Source organism: Spermophilus citellus (assembly GCF_964194105.1).
Source record: "Spermophilus citellus genome assembly, chromosome: 2".
NCBI lineage: Eukaryota > Metazoa > Chordata > Mammalia > Rodentia > Sciuridae > Spermophilus > Spermophilus citellus.
Genome location: NC_138183.1, coordinates 203,601,811 through 203,620,270, shown reverse-complemented (window position 1 = coordinate 203,620,270; position 18,460 = coordinate 203,601,811). Strand labels below are relative to the sequence as shown.

At 33.3% G+C, this 18,460-nt stretch overlaps 1 protein-coding gene across 8 annotated transcripts in view; it reads left to right on the top strand.

Moving 5' to 3' along the window:
• The window catches only part of SBF2 (SET binding factor 2), a 438,265-nt gene that overhangs the window by 245,485 nt on the left and 174,320 nt on the right, over nucleotides 1–18,460 (top strand). For 6 of the 8 annotated variants that reach the window (XM_081280887.1, XM_081280893.1, XM_081280888.1 and 3 more), the window contains exons 13-16: nucleotides 1,802–1,900; nucleotides 12,655–12,859; nucleotides 14,937–15,046; nucleotides 16,485–16,634. In XM_081280887.1, coding sequence (XP_081137013.1) covers nucleotides 1,802–1,900; nucleotides 12,655–12,859; nucleotides 14,937–15,046; nucleotides 16,485–16,634 — 564 coding nt within the window. Of the gene's footprint in view, nucleotides 1–1,801; nucleotides 1,901–2,304; nucleotides 6,866–6,908; nucleotides 12,860–14,936; nucleotides 15,047–16,484; nucleotides 16,635–18,460 lie in introns of those variants that run through there. The other 2 variants (XM_081280891.1, XM_081280892.1) reach the window with 2 other exon arrangements.

Below are 18,460 nucleotides of genomic sequence, written 5' to 3'. Positions count from 1 at the left end.
GTTTTATAAACAATGAGTATTATTCCCACTTCAGTTTCTGGAAAGAGCACTATATTGGAACCAATAAATCTAAAAGTTCCTTGAAGTCTGTAAAAGAAAACAACCTGAACTCAGAACCATAGAGAATATAGTAGTGGTCATATTTTGCTCCTGGTAGTTTTATGTAGAGAATATAGGAATCAAAAACTTAAAGATTCTTCATTCGTAGGAGAAGAGTCCTTTAGTCTTTGTAAAGATAGTTAAGGTAAGAATCAAAGAAATGAATGTTTTGGTTCTGAATATGAAGACCTGTACCAAATGCTTTCGTTAATAAAAACATGCAAAGATTTAGGAGAGATTTTCCTGGTGTGGGTAATTCTTTCTTTCTTCCTTCTTTTCTTTTCTTTTTCTTTTTAGTTGTAAAAAGACATAATACCTTTATTTATTTATTTATTTATTTATTTATTTATTTATTTATTTTTATGAGATGCTGAAGATTGAACCCAGTGCCACACATGTGCTAGGCAAGTGCTCTACCACTGAGCTACATATCTAGCCCCAATTCTTTATAATCAATTATTGGGTATTGCTTCTTTACTGCTAACATGTATTATGACTGACCATTGCTTATACAAACATTTATATCAGCCTTTAGATTCTGAACTAAACAACTGACACATAATGTCTAATGAACTTAAATTAAATGTCCTCCAAGGTCCTTTCTAGTTCTTAAATTTTGTTAGTCTCTGAAGCTTTATTAATGGTAACATTGGTGTATGTACTCTTTTTCTCTTCTGTCCAAATTTTCCTTACTTATTCCATTTGCTTTATCACAACTAAAAAGGCAGATTGATTCCTCGCAGAAAACTTGCTTATCACTGCCTCTATTTTTGTAGGTCCTCCTCTGGCCTCTACTTTTTACTCAGCCATGACCTCCTGTTCTTCATTTTCAGCGCTTATCTCAACACCTCCTTCACAATTTCCAAAACTCATTGACTGTAGGAACTACTAAATTGCATTAGTGTTAGTCAGCTTTTTGTTTCTGTGTCTTACCCCTATACTCCTATCAAATAGGCATCCAAGATTTATGAAAAAGTTTGCCTTTGATTAACAGTCTTTCTGAATTCTGGCCTAGTATAGGTAAAGCTGTAGTTTTATATGTGTGTATGCACCTGTGAGTCTATTAGTTTCTAGAAGAAAGAATCTATATTGTTCCTTTTCTTTTTTATCTTCCATCTGTTTTTTTCCATCAGCATTCTTTTCTCCACTCTAAGTATGTGTTACACTTACACAGTTCTCCCAGTAAATTTTGTTAATAGGGAAATAGACTATCATCATGTTCTTCTATTTTAATTTAGAGATGAGGAAATTGAAGCCTAGAAGTTTTAAATGATTTGTCTTAGATCAAACTGTCAGCAGAGGGAGGACTAGAGTCTGAATACCTTAACATAACCATTGGTTCTTTTATTGTGAGTTGGAAATATTTGGAGACTTTATGACTTCCTGAATTTCTCTGAGTAAGAGAATTCTCTTGCAAACAGCCTTTGGAATGATAGGATCTCTCAGTTTCAGAAATTACTTTTCTCAAGAAGAAATAGGGCCCTAAATCATTGAGGAGGGACCACCAGGCAATCCATGAATTCAGTAGACCTTTATAATCCAGCATAGTGGTGAAACCCAGTAAAAATCTGCAATATTTTGTTATAAAAATAATATATGTTTTGGATGTTTTTTGTTTTACAAATTGTATAAAATTAGCACATACATTTTTAATTCAGCATATTTTGGAGTTGATGTTCTACCATTTGATTCTTTTTCCAAGTTGGTAGCTTTTGAAGTAGAGAGAATTAAACTAGAAGAAAATAACCCATTGAAGATTACAAAGCATGTCAGAGAACTTGCTGAGCAACTGTTCAAAAATGTAAGTAAGTATATTTATTTAGATAGTGATTAATTTTAAAAGTATTAATAAAATATTTCCTTTGTAAAACTAAAAAGTTTAATATTTCTGGTGGTAATCTATTTGCTCTGGACTATAGATTACAATATATTATAGTTGATACTCTATGTCAAAATAGCACATTTTCACCATATTTTTCCTGTCCATCACTATTATGAAACATCTTAGTAATAATTTTTCCATTTATCATTTGCCCTCATTGTGATTTTCATTATGATCTCATTTTTAAGACATAAAGAAAAGATTAAATGTATTGGAGATCAGAAGTATGTCAAATGGCATTGACTGATGTGCTCTACTTCAGTGTAGTACAGAGATTGTCAGCTAAATGATGAACATTATTTGAGTTGTGTTGTTTTGAATAGATAATGGAGACTGAAAGAAGGAAAGCAAAATGACTGGTGACCACAGAAACCCAAAGGTGAAAATATTTCCTGGATAGAGGAAATGCAGTAAATCAAAAGATTAAGATGTGGTTAGGCATAAATTAACTGTGAAGTGACAGGGAACTTGCATGCTTGTGAAATAATGGATTTTGGCTAATAGTGATGGCAATTCCCTTGCTTGTGCAGCTTTGAGTCCTTTTGCTAAGTAAAGTAAGTAGGTACTTCTTTGGTACTTCAAAGAGAAGTAGTGGGAAGATATATTCTTAAAGAAATATAGTTAAGAAGGACTTGGGGATCAATATCCCGGTGCCAGTAAGTGTTGTTTAATTCAGTTGTTTGGGCATTGAGTCATCTGTCACAACTTTTACATATTAATTTGAAATCTGAGAAGCAACTGGATAAAAGCAGGAATATTAAAATTTCATGCCATATTATTCAATTGTCTTCATTTCCTTTCCCCTTTTCTTTTCCTTTTCCTGTAATGAGAATTGAACCCAGGGGGCTGTGCACATACTACAAACCCATTCTACTCCTAAACTATATCCCCAGTCCCATTCAATTCTTTCTAAATTTCAAGTTTTACATTCAAAATCTGACCTTTCTTTGAGGGAAAGAGTACTTTAAAAAACAGATAATAAAAGCAAAGCTCAAAGGTTCTATATATGAACAAACAAAATCCTTTTATGAGTTTTCCTCATCTAAATCTTGCTTAATAGTTGAAAATTTTATTTTAAGTCCTGTTTTATCAGTTGCTAGTGATTCACTATAAATTTGGCAATATATATGCTTTGCCTAGCATATAAAAGGAATGTTAATATCACTAATACATGCAGAAATCATTAGACATAGCATTCTTGTGCCTGTCAAAAGATTAATTTCCACATTAAATTACTTAACACAGCGATACTTTGACTGTTTTTTGTAGATTATAAGTTGTTTTACTAAGAAGCAATATTTCATATTCCTAAATGTTACATCATAACATATTGGTTTAGCAAAAGCATAACTAAATGGCTTTCCTGACACTTTATATGCCAGAATCTGTTTCATGCATTTATTAACTGAACACATTTGTAGTTGTTTATAACTATGTCTAATATAATAAATGTACTTCTTCCTTAGAAACCGAAACTTAAAAAAATTAAAAGAATTCTTTTAAGAGGAAAACTTGTGTTCTGTGGTAGTCTTTGTTATTTATGATGGATGTGTAGAACTAATATGTAGCCAAATCTCAAGAGAAATTTCTGGTTTTCCATTATAATAATAAATATTGAGTGGTTAGTGTAGTGTACCAGGCATGGAATTAAGCACTTTAAATACATCATCTCTAATGCTTACAACACTATAAAGTAGGTGTCATTATCCCCATTTTACTTCAGTATTTGGTTCTAGGCTACTAAGGGTTGGAATCTAGATTTTAAATTCAAGAATTTTCATCTAATTCTTATCTTTAATCTGTCAGCTTGACTTACCTTAAATTTGAGAAAATAATGATCTTTCCAATAGATGTCACAACGTGTTTTGACATACATTTCCTTTGACCTTAGAAATGACCCTCTGAGATAAATAGGGCTGGTATTGAATATATGAAAAAACTGAAAATTAGATAGTTTTTTTTCCTTGTCCCAGGTAAGAATGATTTATAGATGGATTTCAGAGAAGAACAAATGTCAAATGGGAATTAGTTCAGTCAAATCGTACTGATCCCTGATTAACTAGATTTTTATTTTTAGGTCTTTTACATCTATTCCAGAATTTCAAAGTGTTATAGCCAGTTAGTGAATAGAGTTTGGGTTTTGGTGTAGGTTTGTCTCCATTACATGAGTGCTCAATGCATACAAAGGCATGTGCCAGCCTGCTTTATTGTAAAGACAGTTTTTTTTTTTCTTTTCATTCTAGTACTGAAATTTTATGATACATATATTTACACTAAACCAGTACATAACTGAAAATTGCAATAAAATGAATATGCAGCCAGGCGAAGTATTGCATACCTATAATCCCTGCAGCTTGGGAGGCTGAGACAGGAGGACCTTGGGTTCAAAGCCAGCCTGCAATGACGAGGCATTAAGCAACTCAGTGAGGCCCTGTCTCTAAATAAAATACAAAATAGGGTTGGTGATGCAGCTCAATCCTTGGTACCAAAAAGAAAAAAAAAATCCCAGTAATTATACATTATTAAAGGCAAATAAAAATACTACACATTTCTTTAAAAATGACACTTCTAAAGAAATGATAATGAGTTATTTATTCTATTACTGTATAAAAGACTGTCTGGTTAGGTAAGAGCTCTTCAACTATGCTTTATATTTCATGAGTCCTTGGACTTTGTCCCCAGTATATTTCACTTAATGTAATTAGTTCCATTTATTCAATATATACTTAGTAAGAACCTACTAGTGCCAGGAATTCTCTAGATGCATGATTTTCCTAATACCTTTCAGAAAAGAATACATATACATATGAGAGAGAGAGAGAGAGAGAGAGAGAGAGAGAGAGCACACGAAGCAAGAGAGAGAGCACAGCACGCGCAAGAGAGAGAGTGCGCACACACACGCATACAAGGATCACAGTATCCCCTTCAAAGGCACACCTCTAATGACCTAACTCTTCCATCAAGCCCCACACCCTAAAGGTCCCACCAGCTCCCAATAACAGCACAGGCTAGTGACTGAGACTTAAATACATGGACCTTTGGGGAACATTCAAGATTCAAATTATAGTAGTGATAAAGTTGCTTTTTTGGGTTGATGTCAGTTCAGGATATCCATATGGTTCTATTTCTAACTAGGCAAGTTTTTTTTTAAATCACATTTCTAAAATTTCCTTTTGGTAAGCAAGAACCAACCATATAATTTGGCTATTTCCTATTATCAGATTAAAATTGAGACCTGGTGATCCATTTAAATGTTTGTAAATACTTTATTGTACTGACGTCTGGTATGTGTATCTAGCTTTTCTCCTTCACCTCCCTTTAAAGAACCTCAAAAAATCTAAATTTTCTAGTTTCTTCTCACCACTGAGGTTTTGCCAATGTGAGTATCCAAATTATAACTGGAGCAGCTGCTCTTCTATCTTTCAGGAGCTTCCTGAATTATTATTTAAAAAAAAAAAAGAATTTGGGAACTTTGGTGCAGTGGAAAGGTGGAATAAAGGAGAAGGAAAGAACTAAATCCATTAGAGACAAGTTGTATAAGTAGTGTCAGAATTTATACAATGAAGATTTTTGGCAACACATTTATATATTTTTTTCTGTTCCTATTAATTACGCTGAGTACTGCCCACTTTGGCTTTCAGAATCTCCCATGTTTACATGAGCACACATTTAGCTACTTATCTGCCTCATACCTATGCTCCTTATATACACTTATAAAGGACTACTGACGGTATACAAAATGAGAGCATTAAAGTAGGCCACGATAAGAATTGTATAAATTTTCCTTCCTGTACATTAAGTAATCAGTTGGACATATTTGTTTTGTTTTGTTTCTTTTGTAGTTGTAGATGGTCAATATGCCTTTATTTTATTTGTTTATTTTTATGTGGTGCTGAGGATCAAGCCCAGTGCCCCCACCCATGCTAGCCAAGCGCTCTGCCATAAAGCTACACCCCAGCCCCAGTTGGACATACTTTTAATCTAGTACAATCTTTCTAAATGGCTTTGCATCTGCAATATTACATAAATATTTGCTAAAGTATGTAATTTGTCCAAAAGTTTTGTTAAATGTTAAAAGAAAATTGGAAGACATTTTCATATAAACATGATATTTCTAATTGAGGTTTATATATATTTCATTGCCTGGCATTGAACCAAATAGGTGTTAAAATCAAAATGGCATCCTAACACCACCAAAAAAAACCCAAAATCATATTTGTACTTTTTTCCAACCATGAATAAAGGGATTTTTTTCATTAAAGGAAGGAAGTAAAATATTGTAATTACCTATAGTTTAGAAAGTCAAGACATAGACATAAACAACTTACTTGATTATGATAATGAAGTAAGTACCCTAAACCAAACTTTAGACCTATCCATCCCATCTAGTTTGTTCATTTGTGTCAAGTTTCTTGTGATTTAATTTATCCATAGTAAAATTAACTTTGTTCAGTACATTTTTATAGGTTTTCACAGATGTATGTTGTCATGCAACCACTAGTACCATAATGAGTACATAGAACATTTCTGTCACCCCAGAGAGTTAATGTCCTTGCTGGCAACCATTTGTCTGTTCTGTCTCTATAGTTTTGCCTTTTCCTTAATATCATTATGTAGGGTGGTTTTTTTTATAGTTGGCTTTATTCATTTAATATAATTTATTTCACATTCATCCATGTTACTGCATGTATTAATTGTTAATTACTTTCTATTCCTGAGTAGTATTTTATTATATGGATATAACAAAGTTTTATTTTATCAATAAAACTACCATAAACATGTAGGTTTTTGTGTGAATATAAGTTTTCATTTGTCTTTGATAAATATTTATGAGTGGGATGATGGAATATATGGATATGACATTTAACTTTATAAGAAACTGTCAAACTCTTTTTTCAAGTATCTTTATTATTTTGCATTCTCACAGCAATATATGAGGATTCCAGTTTGCTCTACATCTTCACCAGCACTTGGTATTATCAGTTTTTGTTGTTGTTTGTTTTTGTTTTAATCATTCTAATAGGTGTGTTGTAGTATTTCATGGTGCTTTAAATTTGCATTTCAGCAGGCAAAGGAGAATATAGGTCTCTTAGCTCATCATTGTATGCTCCCTTGGTGCTTGTGACAGAATTACTTGTCCTAGAATAGAGAATCTCCATCTGGAGTCTTGAGTGAGAGTATGACTCTCAGCACCAGGCAATCCTCCTCTGCCCCACCTCGTGAAATGTGGCAATGTCTGGAGACATTTTTGATTGTTGCAGCTGGAGGGGATGTGCTACTGTTAGCTAGTGGGTATAGGCCAGAGATGCTTCTTAACATTTACAATGCACAAAACACTCCAATCCCACTCCAAACTTAGAATTATCAAGGCCAAACGTCAGTAGTGCAGAGGTTAAGAAACAAATGCTTATTTAGGACGGTCAACACACTAGATATACTAAATACAAATTTATTTGCATTTAAGGATAAGACATTAATTCAGCTGGGTGATCATTGAAAGGCCTATGAGGTAGCAAATTTGTTTGATGTTTCATTACATTGTATACACTGCCAGGCAACTGGAAAGAGTCCAGTTACATTTTGACAGTGTTTTAATGATTTACTCCAGTGTTGGTATTATCTTCAACTGTTTGAAAGGATGTGTAAAATTTACTAACCCACATAGCTCTAGGTGTAATTGGTACATGCTAAGTCATTTAAAACATCTGAATTAATCTGGGAAATTTGGTAACCTCTAACAAGCTCACACTAATTTGTCATTCACTGATAAGACCAATGTGAAGAAAGATTTTTTTTTTCTCCATGTGACTGTTGCCTACTTTGAAATTTCTGGGGGGCTAGGGGTTTTTGCTTTATTTGGCTTTGTTTGGCTTTTATTTGGAGCATATTCTCAGCCCTACACATTCACAGCTAGTCTGCTAAAGGGAAAGAAAAAAGAGAAAAATCTGTTTCCAGACCAGATGATGAATATCATTTTTTCAAGAAAAATGAAAAATCATTGAATTTCCCATCACTGTACTTTACTCTTTTTTTAATTTTTATTTTTAATTGTAGATGGATATGATACCTTTATTTTATTTATTTATTTTTATGTGGTGCTGAGGATTTGAACCCAGTGTCTCACACATGCTAGGTGTGTGAGTGCTGAGCTACAATTCCAGTCCCTGTACTGTACTCTTAATCTGCATTACAGAGACCATTCTTGAAAATCATTATCCAAAATTCTATCTTAATGATAGTTCATTTTCACCTATAATCTCAGTGATTTACAACCCTGAGGTAGCAGGATTAGAAGTTCAAATCCAGGCTTGGCAATTTAGCAAGATCCTGTCTCAACAAAAAGAAAAGAAAGAAAGAAATAAAAGAAAAGAAAGAAAAGGGTTTGGGAATGTGACTCAGTAGTGCAACTTCCCTGGATTCAATCCTCAGAAACCACCACATACACACACACACACAAAAGATAGTGTATTGTGCCAGGCTTTCTTGGGTACCTCATTTTGGTGGACAAAATTGTTGCTGGGATTATTATAAGTGTTTTGTTCTCTAAATTTTTGGTTATTACTTTGTATTTGCATTTCTTTGGCATCAAAGATTTTAAAAATTGGCTACTACTTTGTACTGTTGAAAAAGAAGGGATTTCCTTTCTTCAGCAAGAAAGTTCAACAAAGTTGGGCTAGTTTTTAATGAGCTTACCAACTTTCAAGGGACCAGTCCAGATTCATTTGGAGTTACAAATAAGAGGAGATATTCCTAAGAATATGTAGAGTTTGATGAACAATAACCTGATTTCCCTCTCATTATTGACGTCTTCTCAAGAAGTCTTTGGGGGGAACTGGGGTTTGTAGCTCAGTGGTAGAGCACTTGCCTCGCATGTGTGAGGCACAGGATTTGATCCTCAGCACCACATAAGAAATAAACACATAAAATAAAGGTATTGTGCCCATCTGCAACTAAAAATATTTAAAAAGAAAAGAAAAGAAAAAGAAGAAGAAGTATTTTGCGGGGGACCTAGTTAGTTTTAAGTTGGCAAATTCAATCCTTTACATTTATCATGCAGACCATTAGAGGGCAGCAGTGCCCAGACACAGCCAGAAAACCAAACATGAGATTTGAGGGCATGTGAGTCTTTTTTGAATCTTCTAAAAACAATTGGAATTACCATAATTTAGCAGATTTAACCTATGGTCTGTATTTTAGTGTAGAATTTTTAATACAACTACAAATTGCCTCAACTTTGAACTTTAACATATTTTTAAATGGCTTGTTATTCTGATTGTGTATGAATTTGTTTTGTAGTATTTCTGATTGCATATGGAAAGGCTGTTAATAACAGTACCATCAAAGGTGATATATATTTAAACTCTTACTGGGTACTACTACTAATATTACTGTTGTTGTTGTTATTAAAATATAAGTAGCTGGTGATGTGATGAGACTCTTGGTAGGAAGGAATGCTTTTAATTTCAGAAGTATGATGCCATGCCAAAGAATATGCAATGAGTAAGTATTTTTCAAATAAATGCAATCTAGATTTTTGGAAAACAGCTTTTAGTTTTATTCTGGGAAGGGGAAAGAGAGACACTGCATCTGTGTTGGAAGAGCTTTCCTGTAACAGCTTGCAACAATCCTCACAAGAACCTTATGAAGTAGCTACCACAGTATTATCTTCAGTACATGTGAGGAAGCTAAAACACAATGGGGTAAGTGAATTGACACTGTACCAGCTCATAATAATAGAAAGCAGCCAAGCTGGGATTTGAACCAAGGCATTCTGAAATCAGAGACATGAACTAGAAGTGGACTACCTTTCTCCCTGAATTATAGTGCCATCTGTTTCTATCACATTTTCACGTCTAATCTTATTTCTAAGCTCTTTGGTTATTCTGTTTGATCATTTAGCCCTTCACTAATGCTAATTGTTATACTTTGTTAATTCTTTTTTATATAAGTTTTATATAAATTTTGATATATGGAAAGCTTGACTCTCCTATTACTTTTATTCAGAATTTCCTTGACTAATTTTGCATCTTTGTTCTTCCCTATTAAGTTCAGGACTAACTTGTCATATTACATGGCAAACTCTTTAGGAATTTTGCCTACAAGTGTTATATGCAATCTTAACTTTCTGAATCACCATAAGTCATTTTTGGAACAAGACATAAGGTAGACAGATAAAATATATGTATAAAAGATATTGGCATAATTAAGGAGATTTCTACTTTTATGTTTTCATGTTTTAAAACTTATAGTGAATATTATTTTTATGGTAAACATTTGAATTTTGATTATTTTTATTATAAAAATAGGTATAAATAGAAGTAGTAGAGAATATACTTTAAATGATTCATGCCTCAAGGTCAACATGAATTACCTTTCCAGCCTAGAGAAAAATCTGCCCAATATGTTTTAGGAAATTATTAATTACAGTTTTTGATAACATATGGGTAGTAATTGTGTCTAATGAACAGAGAACAAATGTACCATTTTTTGGATAGAACAATTTCAGTTACAAACCAGTAGTGTTTGAAGATTTTTCAACATATGCTTTAGAAAGAATAACCACTGGAGTAAGAATTTACTTATTTATTTTTCCCTGTCTTTGCAAATGATGTAGAGTGTTAGTAAAAAGCATTCATGAGGGCTACTTTGGTATGAACAAATTTTGTATCTGATTTTATCTTATCAGGAATCTTGTAAGATAACCTAAGTACATATCTTAGGCAAAGTTATTTGTCCAGCATCATATAATGAGTAAAGCAAAAACTAGAATCCAGACCTTTTACACTTAAGGCAATCGTATTTTCATTATATTGCTGATATTTGCTTACTGTATCATCTGCCCTAGTCCAGCCTTTTCTTTTTCTGGGTCTGGGCCACAAAGCCAAAAAGAATTGTGGTGAGCAGTTCTAATAAAGGATGACAGTTGGCCATTTTTAACTGTCAGGAGGATGTATGGGTAATATCGAGTTTAATCTACAACATGATTTCAGATTCAGTGGGAATAGGCACTTTCTGGTTTTAAAAGATAACTAATGCTTAGCTAATTGGCTTAAGAAGGGTTGTAAAGCAATCTTCTCTAGAGAATTTTATAGAAAGGCTGAATTCCATTCTGTCTATATTATTTGAAATATAATTCCACTTAACTAGGTGCCAAATAAAAGTTCATGCCAGTCTTAAATCTTTTAAAATATTAGCTGATAGAGTTTGGGGATATAGCTCAATGGATGCATGCCAGAGGCCCAGCACCAAAAACAATAACAATAATAAAAATTCATTAGCTGACACATTTAATTAAATTGTTGCAATTTTGATGTGTGTTTCATCTTTTGTACCACTCATCAGAATTCAGTAGGAAATCATTTAGAATACCTCCTACATGCAGACAGTTTCTTGATGTAATCAATATACAGCAGAAGACAAAAGAATATATATTGTTTTAATTGAATGAAACACCTGACCTAATGGAGCTGCATTTTAGTGAGAGAAGAATAAATAAGTTAAATAAAATTCATAGTGATAAGCACTAAAGAGAAAAATATAATAAGGAATAAGCAATGTGTTTGGGGGAGAGTATAATTTTAAAAAAGGATGGCAAGAAAAGATGGCATTTGAGCAAAGAAATGCACTCCAGACAGAGGGAACAACTAAGTGCAAAGGCCTCGAGGCAGGAACAAAAAGGTCTGTGCATTTGGAGCAGAATGAATGAAGGCAAAAAATTGTGTAGAAAGGCCAGATCCTATAGGACCCTGTAAAAACTTTTGAGTTTTACTCTGATTGAGATGTAGAACCATTTGAATGAAAAGAGGAGTTATGTGACAAATTGACATACTTTTTAACTGGATCACTCTGTCTACAGAGTTGAGGGAGGGAATAAGGGTGAAAGCAATGAGACCAGGTAGGAGACGATTGTATTGTTATAGTAGGAGAGGTATTGGAATGAAACAAGGTGTCAATGAAAGATGGAAAGATTATAAAGATATTTGAAAAGTAAAGTCCGCAAGTTTGCAGCGGAATGGATAACTGGATATTAGAGAAAGGCATTAAAGATTACACAAAGCTATTCACATGAGTGATTAGAAAAATATAAACGTAACACTTACTGAACTGGGGAATACTAAAGAATGCAGATTTAGAGATAGGTAAAGATTAAGAGCGCCATCTTAGACATACAGTGAAGACTTTATTTTAAATCCAAGGGCTAATACTTCATTTGAATAATTCATTAGATCGGTATATAGTTCAGGAGAGAGCTTGATTGGAAGTAAGAATTTGTAACTCATAGGGTGTTTTATGATTAACAGATAGGAGATTGCAAGTGATCACCAAAGAGCAAAGTTTTAATAGAAAAGAGAGTCAGGTCTGAACCCTGAGGTATTCACATTGTTAATAGATTAAGGACATAGACAAAGAAGTAGCAAAAAGACCCAGAAATCAAGTAAAGAAAATGTTTGTGGAAGACGAAGACAAGTGACCAGGTGTCTCAGATGCTGCCAATAGATCATGGAGGAAGTTTGGTTCTGATACTCTGTGTTTTGGCATATATATATGAATGTATATAGTATAATCACTGATCTGTCTGATTTCAGTATGTGTCCCTCTGTGCTCCTCTGCCCTTTCTGACTATCTGCCATTGTTATTTTAACTTTAAATAATTTACTATTTTGATGTTGCAGGAGAATCCAAATCCTCATATGGCATTTCAGAAAGTTCCACGCCCAACAGAAGGATCTCATTTGCGAGTTCATATTCTTCCTTTCCCCAAAATTAATGAAGCTCGGGTTCAGGAATTAATACAGGAAAATCTTGCTAAGAACCAGAATGCACCTCCTGCTACACGAATGGAGAAGAAATGTGTTGTGCCAGCAGGTCCACCTGTTGGTATGTATTTGTCTGTTTTAAAAGTAAATTTTTTATCAAGATACAAGACACGAAAAAAGAAAAGTATATTATTTGATGAATTTTCACAAAGTGAACAAAGTCACATAAGTAGAATCAGAACATTATCAACACTGAGAAACTCCCTTCTATTCACTGCTCTCACAAAGGATAATCACTAAACTATGCTACCACTGTAAAATCTTTTCTTTTTATGAAATAGCTTTTTTTGAGATACAATTCACATATCATAAATTCTCCCATTTAAAGTTTCCAATTCAGTGGTTTTTTTAGTATATTCACAGAATTATTCAACCATTACCATTAGTTTGAGAACATTTTTATAAGCTAAATAGAATATCTTGTACCTACTAGTAATTTCCCATTTACTCACCAAATCACCTCCTTTCCAGATTTAGGCAATAATCTGCCTTCTGTCTTCATATATTTGCCTCTTCTGGCCATTTTTATAAATAGAATTTTATAAATTTTTATAAATAGAATATACTATTTGATCTTTTGTGACTAACTTCCTTCATTTAGCATAATATTTTCAAGGTTTATCTTTGTTTTAGCTTGTATCAGTTCATCATTGATTTTTCATAACTGTATAATAGTCTATGGTAGTCTTTAGATATGTGGGAGGTGAACAGATTGTGCCTTTAGATTCTAAAAAATAGCCATATATACAAATCTTTATTTTTGGCTTCATTTATTTGACTTTTTGTCTTCATTAATACTTCATTTGCACAAAAATATGGTGTAGTTCTTTGTGAAAATATCCTTTTTTTTTTTTTGGTACCAAGTATTGGACCCAGGGTCTCTTAACCACATCCCCAGCCCTTCTTTGTGTTTTAGTTAGAGACAAGGTCTCACTGAGTTGCTTAGGGCCTCACTAAGTTGCTGAGGCTGGCTTTGAACTCAAGATCTTCCTTAGCCTCTAGAGCTGCTGGGATTACAAGTATGTGCCATCACGCCTGGAAAAATATCCTTTTTATTTTATTACAGTATTTTTTACAAATACTGCTTTCATTTATATCTTTCTAATATTCTTTTAATAAACTAAATATATTTGGATAACTTTAAAGATTAGAATTTTTCAATTCTGTGTTAAAAGAAAATTTGCAGAAATTAGAAGTGACTTTCTGCCAGACATGGAGTATATGCCTGTAATCCCAGCTACTCGGGAGGCTGAGGCAAGGGGATTGCAGGTTCTAGACCAGCCAGGCAACTTAATAAGACCTAGTCTCGAAATAAAATAATAAAAAGGGCTGGCAGCATAGCTCAGTGGTAGAACATGTGCCTAACATGTGGGAATCCTGAGTTCAATCCCCAGTACTGGGGGGGAAAATGACTTTCCTGAGCCAGAATAGCTATACATTGGCCATAATCATTTCTTTACTTTTTTTTTTAACACTACTTCTTCCCTTCAAGTCCCATATGCACAAATTTGTAGTATCTAATTTTTTTGGTATATACTTTTTCCTTGGTAATATTTTAAGACTGCTTTTTCTGTTGGTAGTCTTCTTGTACATTACCTATTTTTGTTGTTGTCCCGTACCCCAAACATTCCATATCAGAACAGTTAGTTTACAATTGAAATTTAAAATAGTTGTTTACCTTTACAGTAGAATTTGCTTAAGAGTAAAGTGTAACATGAAAAAAATATATCCTGTGGAATTATCCATTAGTCTAACATTTCAAAATGTGAAAATGTAATCAAATAATGAATTGGAATACCTTCAGTTCCATATAACAAGAGAAAAAAAAATTCTGAATGTTGTTTATAAGTCTTTTTTTTTCCCCATACCAGGGATTGAACCCAGAGGTACTTAAGCCACATCCCCAGCTTCTTTTCAGCTTTTTTAAATTTTGAAATAGGATCTCATGAAGTTGCTAAGGCTATCCTTGAACTTGAAACTTTCTGCCTCAGCCTCCTAAATCTTTGGGATTCAGGATGCACCACAGGCATGCACCACCATGCCCAGCATGTTAACAGTCTAGAAGTAATATTCCCCTTGCTTTTGTAATTGCCAAAGAAGTTTAATTCAGTTGTATTTTCTTTATATTTCTTTACTAGTTTCAATAATGGATAAGGTGACAACAGTTTTCAACAGTGCACAGAGACTGGAAGTTGTTAGAAACTGTATCTCATTCATATTTGAAAATAAAACTTTGGAGACTGAGAAGGTAATAAAATGCCATTTTCCCAAGTAAACACTTATCATCTCCTGTTTAGATTTACATGTTAAAGTAACTGATCTTTCCTCTGATTCTATCCCTTTTCCTACTAAAATGTCCTTTCATTATTATAATCCCTTTAAATGAGTAGTGATTAAGATTTTAAACTTGTAGTCTAATGCTAATTATATGGTATAAGAAAAATATTGATGATAATTTTCCCCTGATATTTTAAAACATTGTCCTGAAAACATTATTCTATATTTTAAATATAATTTTATTTATTGTAGAATGTAGCTAGATTTTATAATGGATTAAAGAAGCCTGTACTAAACTTTAAATGACTGCTCAGCCCTTTTATGTTTGAGGATTTTGTTTCCATTTCTTCTCATGGTTGAAATGTTGCAGGTTTCACTTCTCTACTTTCAGCTTTCACCTACTGTTTCTTATACCTGCCTATAACATTATTATGCCCTCTTATACTTGGACTTTTTCCCTTTCCTTTTTATTTGCTCCTTTGTTCTGTTCTTTAGGTTTCCCAAATCAAATAAGCTTGTTATGACTTTGCCTTACATGGAAAACTGGAAGAGGCATTCTTGAGTTTCTTGTGAAGAAGTCAAAGAGTTTTAATGCATAAACCTAGAGATATCTGTTGAAGTTTTCCTGAGTTTTTTTTAACTTATTTTCATATTGAAATGAGGAGAAGAGATTGTAAAACTATCTAGTCATCCACTAATATTGAGTAGTGATGAAATAGCTGACCAATTTAAAAGTATGAAATTGTTTGTGGGGTTTTTGTATGTTTGGTTGGTTGGTTTTGGAACCAGGGATTGAACTCAGGGGCACTCGACAACTGAGTCACACCCCCAGCCCTATTTTTTGTCATTTATTTAGAGGTAGGGTCTCACTGAGTTGCTTAGTGCCTCAAAGTTGCTGAGGCTGGCTTTGAACTTGCAATTCTCCTGTCTCAGCCTCCCAAGCCCCTGGGATTACAGGGGTACACCACTGCATCCCGCTTGTGGGTTTTTTTAAAATCTGTCATCGTAATTTTTCCTTCTATTCTTACTATGGATACTTGGCCAGTTATAGAAAGTGTCTGTCTGTATGTAGCTTTGTGTTGTGTTCTGAAGCAATCATCAGTTTGGTAACTAACATCTTGTTAAGTCTCAGGGAAAAAGTTAATGTTTTTTCAATTTACCACATAAGCTCATTCTGCTTATTTTTCATGCTGGCTTACAAATAAATAGAACTATAAACCTATCTATTTATTAATCATCTTTCTAGTAAATCACTTCTTCCCTAGGAATTTCATTTTACTAATAACTTTGTTAAATAGTTGATAGGATGCATTTGAATTTTCAGTGTTAGTGTTTGAAAGATTTTGGTTTTTTCATTTTGTTTTTTCCCTGTGGTACCTTTTGGTCACTTGTGTCCCTCTTGTCCTTAGACCCTTCCTGCCGCGCTGAGAGCCCTTAAAGGAAAAGCAGCAAGACAGTGTCTCACTGATGAACTGGGCTTGCATGTACAGCAAAACCGGGCAATATTGGACCATCAACAGTTTGACTATATAATAAGGATGATGAATTGTACTTTACAGGTAATTTTTAGTCCTTCCAGATTATTCCTCTTATTTGAGGATACTTCCCACCACCCCACAGGAGATTAGTAATTACCAATGTATTAAATTCTTGAAACTGCTACAGCTAATAGGATGAAGACCCAATATCCATACCATTTCTTTCAGAAGCTTGTACTCATTTCTTGACATAAATATTAAGATTCTCTATTTATTTTTTGTTTATCTTGAAAAATATCATTTTATTAGTTTTGTAATATAAGCAAGCTCTGTGAAAATGGAATGTTATCTTTAAAGCACTGAGTTATATCTATAGTCACATCAACCCTTTTCAGTCAGTTTTTAGGTAAGGCAGAGGGCAATTAATGATGGATAATCCAAATGATAAATGAGTTAGTTGTTAAGCACTTTGTAAGTGTAGAGCACAAAAGAAAAAGTTTATAGTGAGCTTCAAAACATGTCTTATCTTACAGAGAGAAACTTTGAAGACCCAAATTAGGAGAAGCAAATACTCCGGTTTCCTTATTAGGTATTCTGTAACATTCACATCCTGTTCTCTATTGCTGATGCAAAAATCCTTTTTCAAAGAGAAAATTTAATGAAATATGGAGAGTTCAAAAGTATCTGTGGGACCCAGATAAAATAAACAAAATAATGTATGTTAAACATTATACACATATCAGAAAGCAAGAATTATAGGGTATAATTAGTTTAAAAATTATGAATGAAAGAGGGCCTAAGTAAATAAAATTTACCATGTTTATGGATTGAAAGTCTTCTATAATAAAGATATCAGTTCTCCTCAAAATAATATAAAGAGAAAGTACAGTTCCTATCAGAATCCCAAGTAGATGAGCAAAAGCCTTATAATTACCAACATGCTGCTGAAGAAAAACAACTAAACATAAGAATTTGCCTTTTCAGCTATTAAAAATTTTGCTTAAGATTATAATAATTAAGACAGTGTGGAATTTGTACAGTCATAATTAAATTGACCAATAGAACAGAATAGAGAGCCCCAAAACTGATAGATTCATATGTGGAAATGTGGTTTAAGAGGTTTGGCATCTTAGACTAGTGGTAAAGTGATAAAGTAATTCATTAAATAGTGGTGAGAACTTTGGATAAATATACATAATATACCATTGATACAACGATTGTACATATATCTCACAGCATATACAAAAATCAATTCCACATGGATTGAAAACTTAATATGAAGAGCCAAAAAAGCTAATCTGAAAGCCTAAACTGTTCAAAACACAGTACAAGAAATAACCTTCTGACCCTGAGGGAGGGAAGGATTTTTTAAACACATCACAAATGGTGCTATTCTTAAAAGAAACACTTAATAAATTTGACTTCATAGTGTTCATGAAAAAATATACCATAGATAAAAAATACAAACCAGAGTGAGAGATGTTTGTAGAACATATAACTGTCCAAAGGTTTATACTGAGGTTACAAGAACTCCTACAAATCAATTTAAAAAAAAAAAAGGAAGAAAAACCTAATTTTAAAATGGGCAGAAGATTAAAGAAACCCACTTGGTTAAAAAGTGTATGAAAATCATCTGTAATGATCTATATCAGTAACTGAAGAAATACCTTTTATTTTGTCCTGGAAACTGAACTCAGGGGCACTCTACTACCAAGCTACATCTCCAGCCCTTTTTATTTTTTGAGACTGCATCCCATCAAGGTGCAGAGGATCTCACCAAGTTAGTGAGGCTGGCCTAGAATCTTGTGAACCTTCACCTCAGCCTTCAGAATTGTTGGGATTACAGGTATTGCTCACCTAAAAACAGCAAGATAGGCTTTTACAAATTCACTGTTTGACAAAAATTT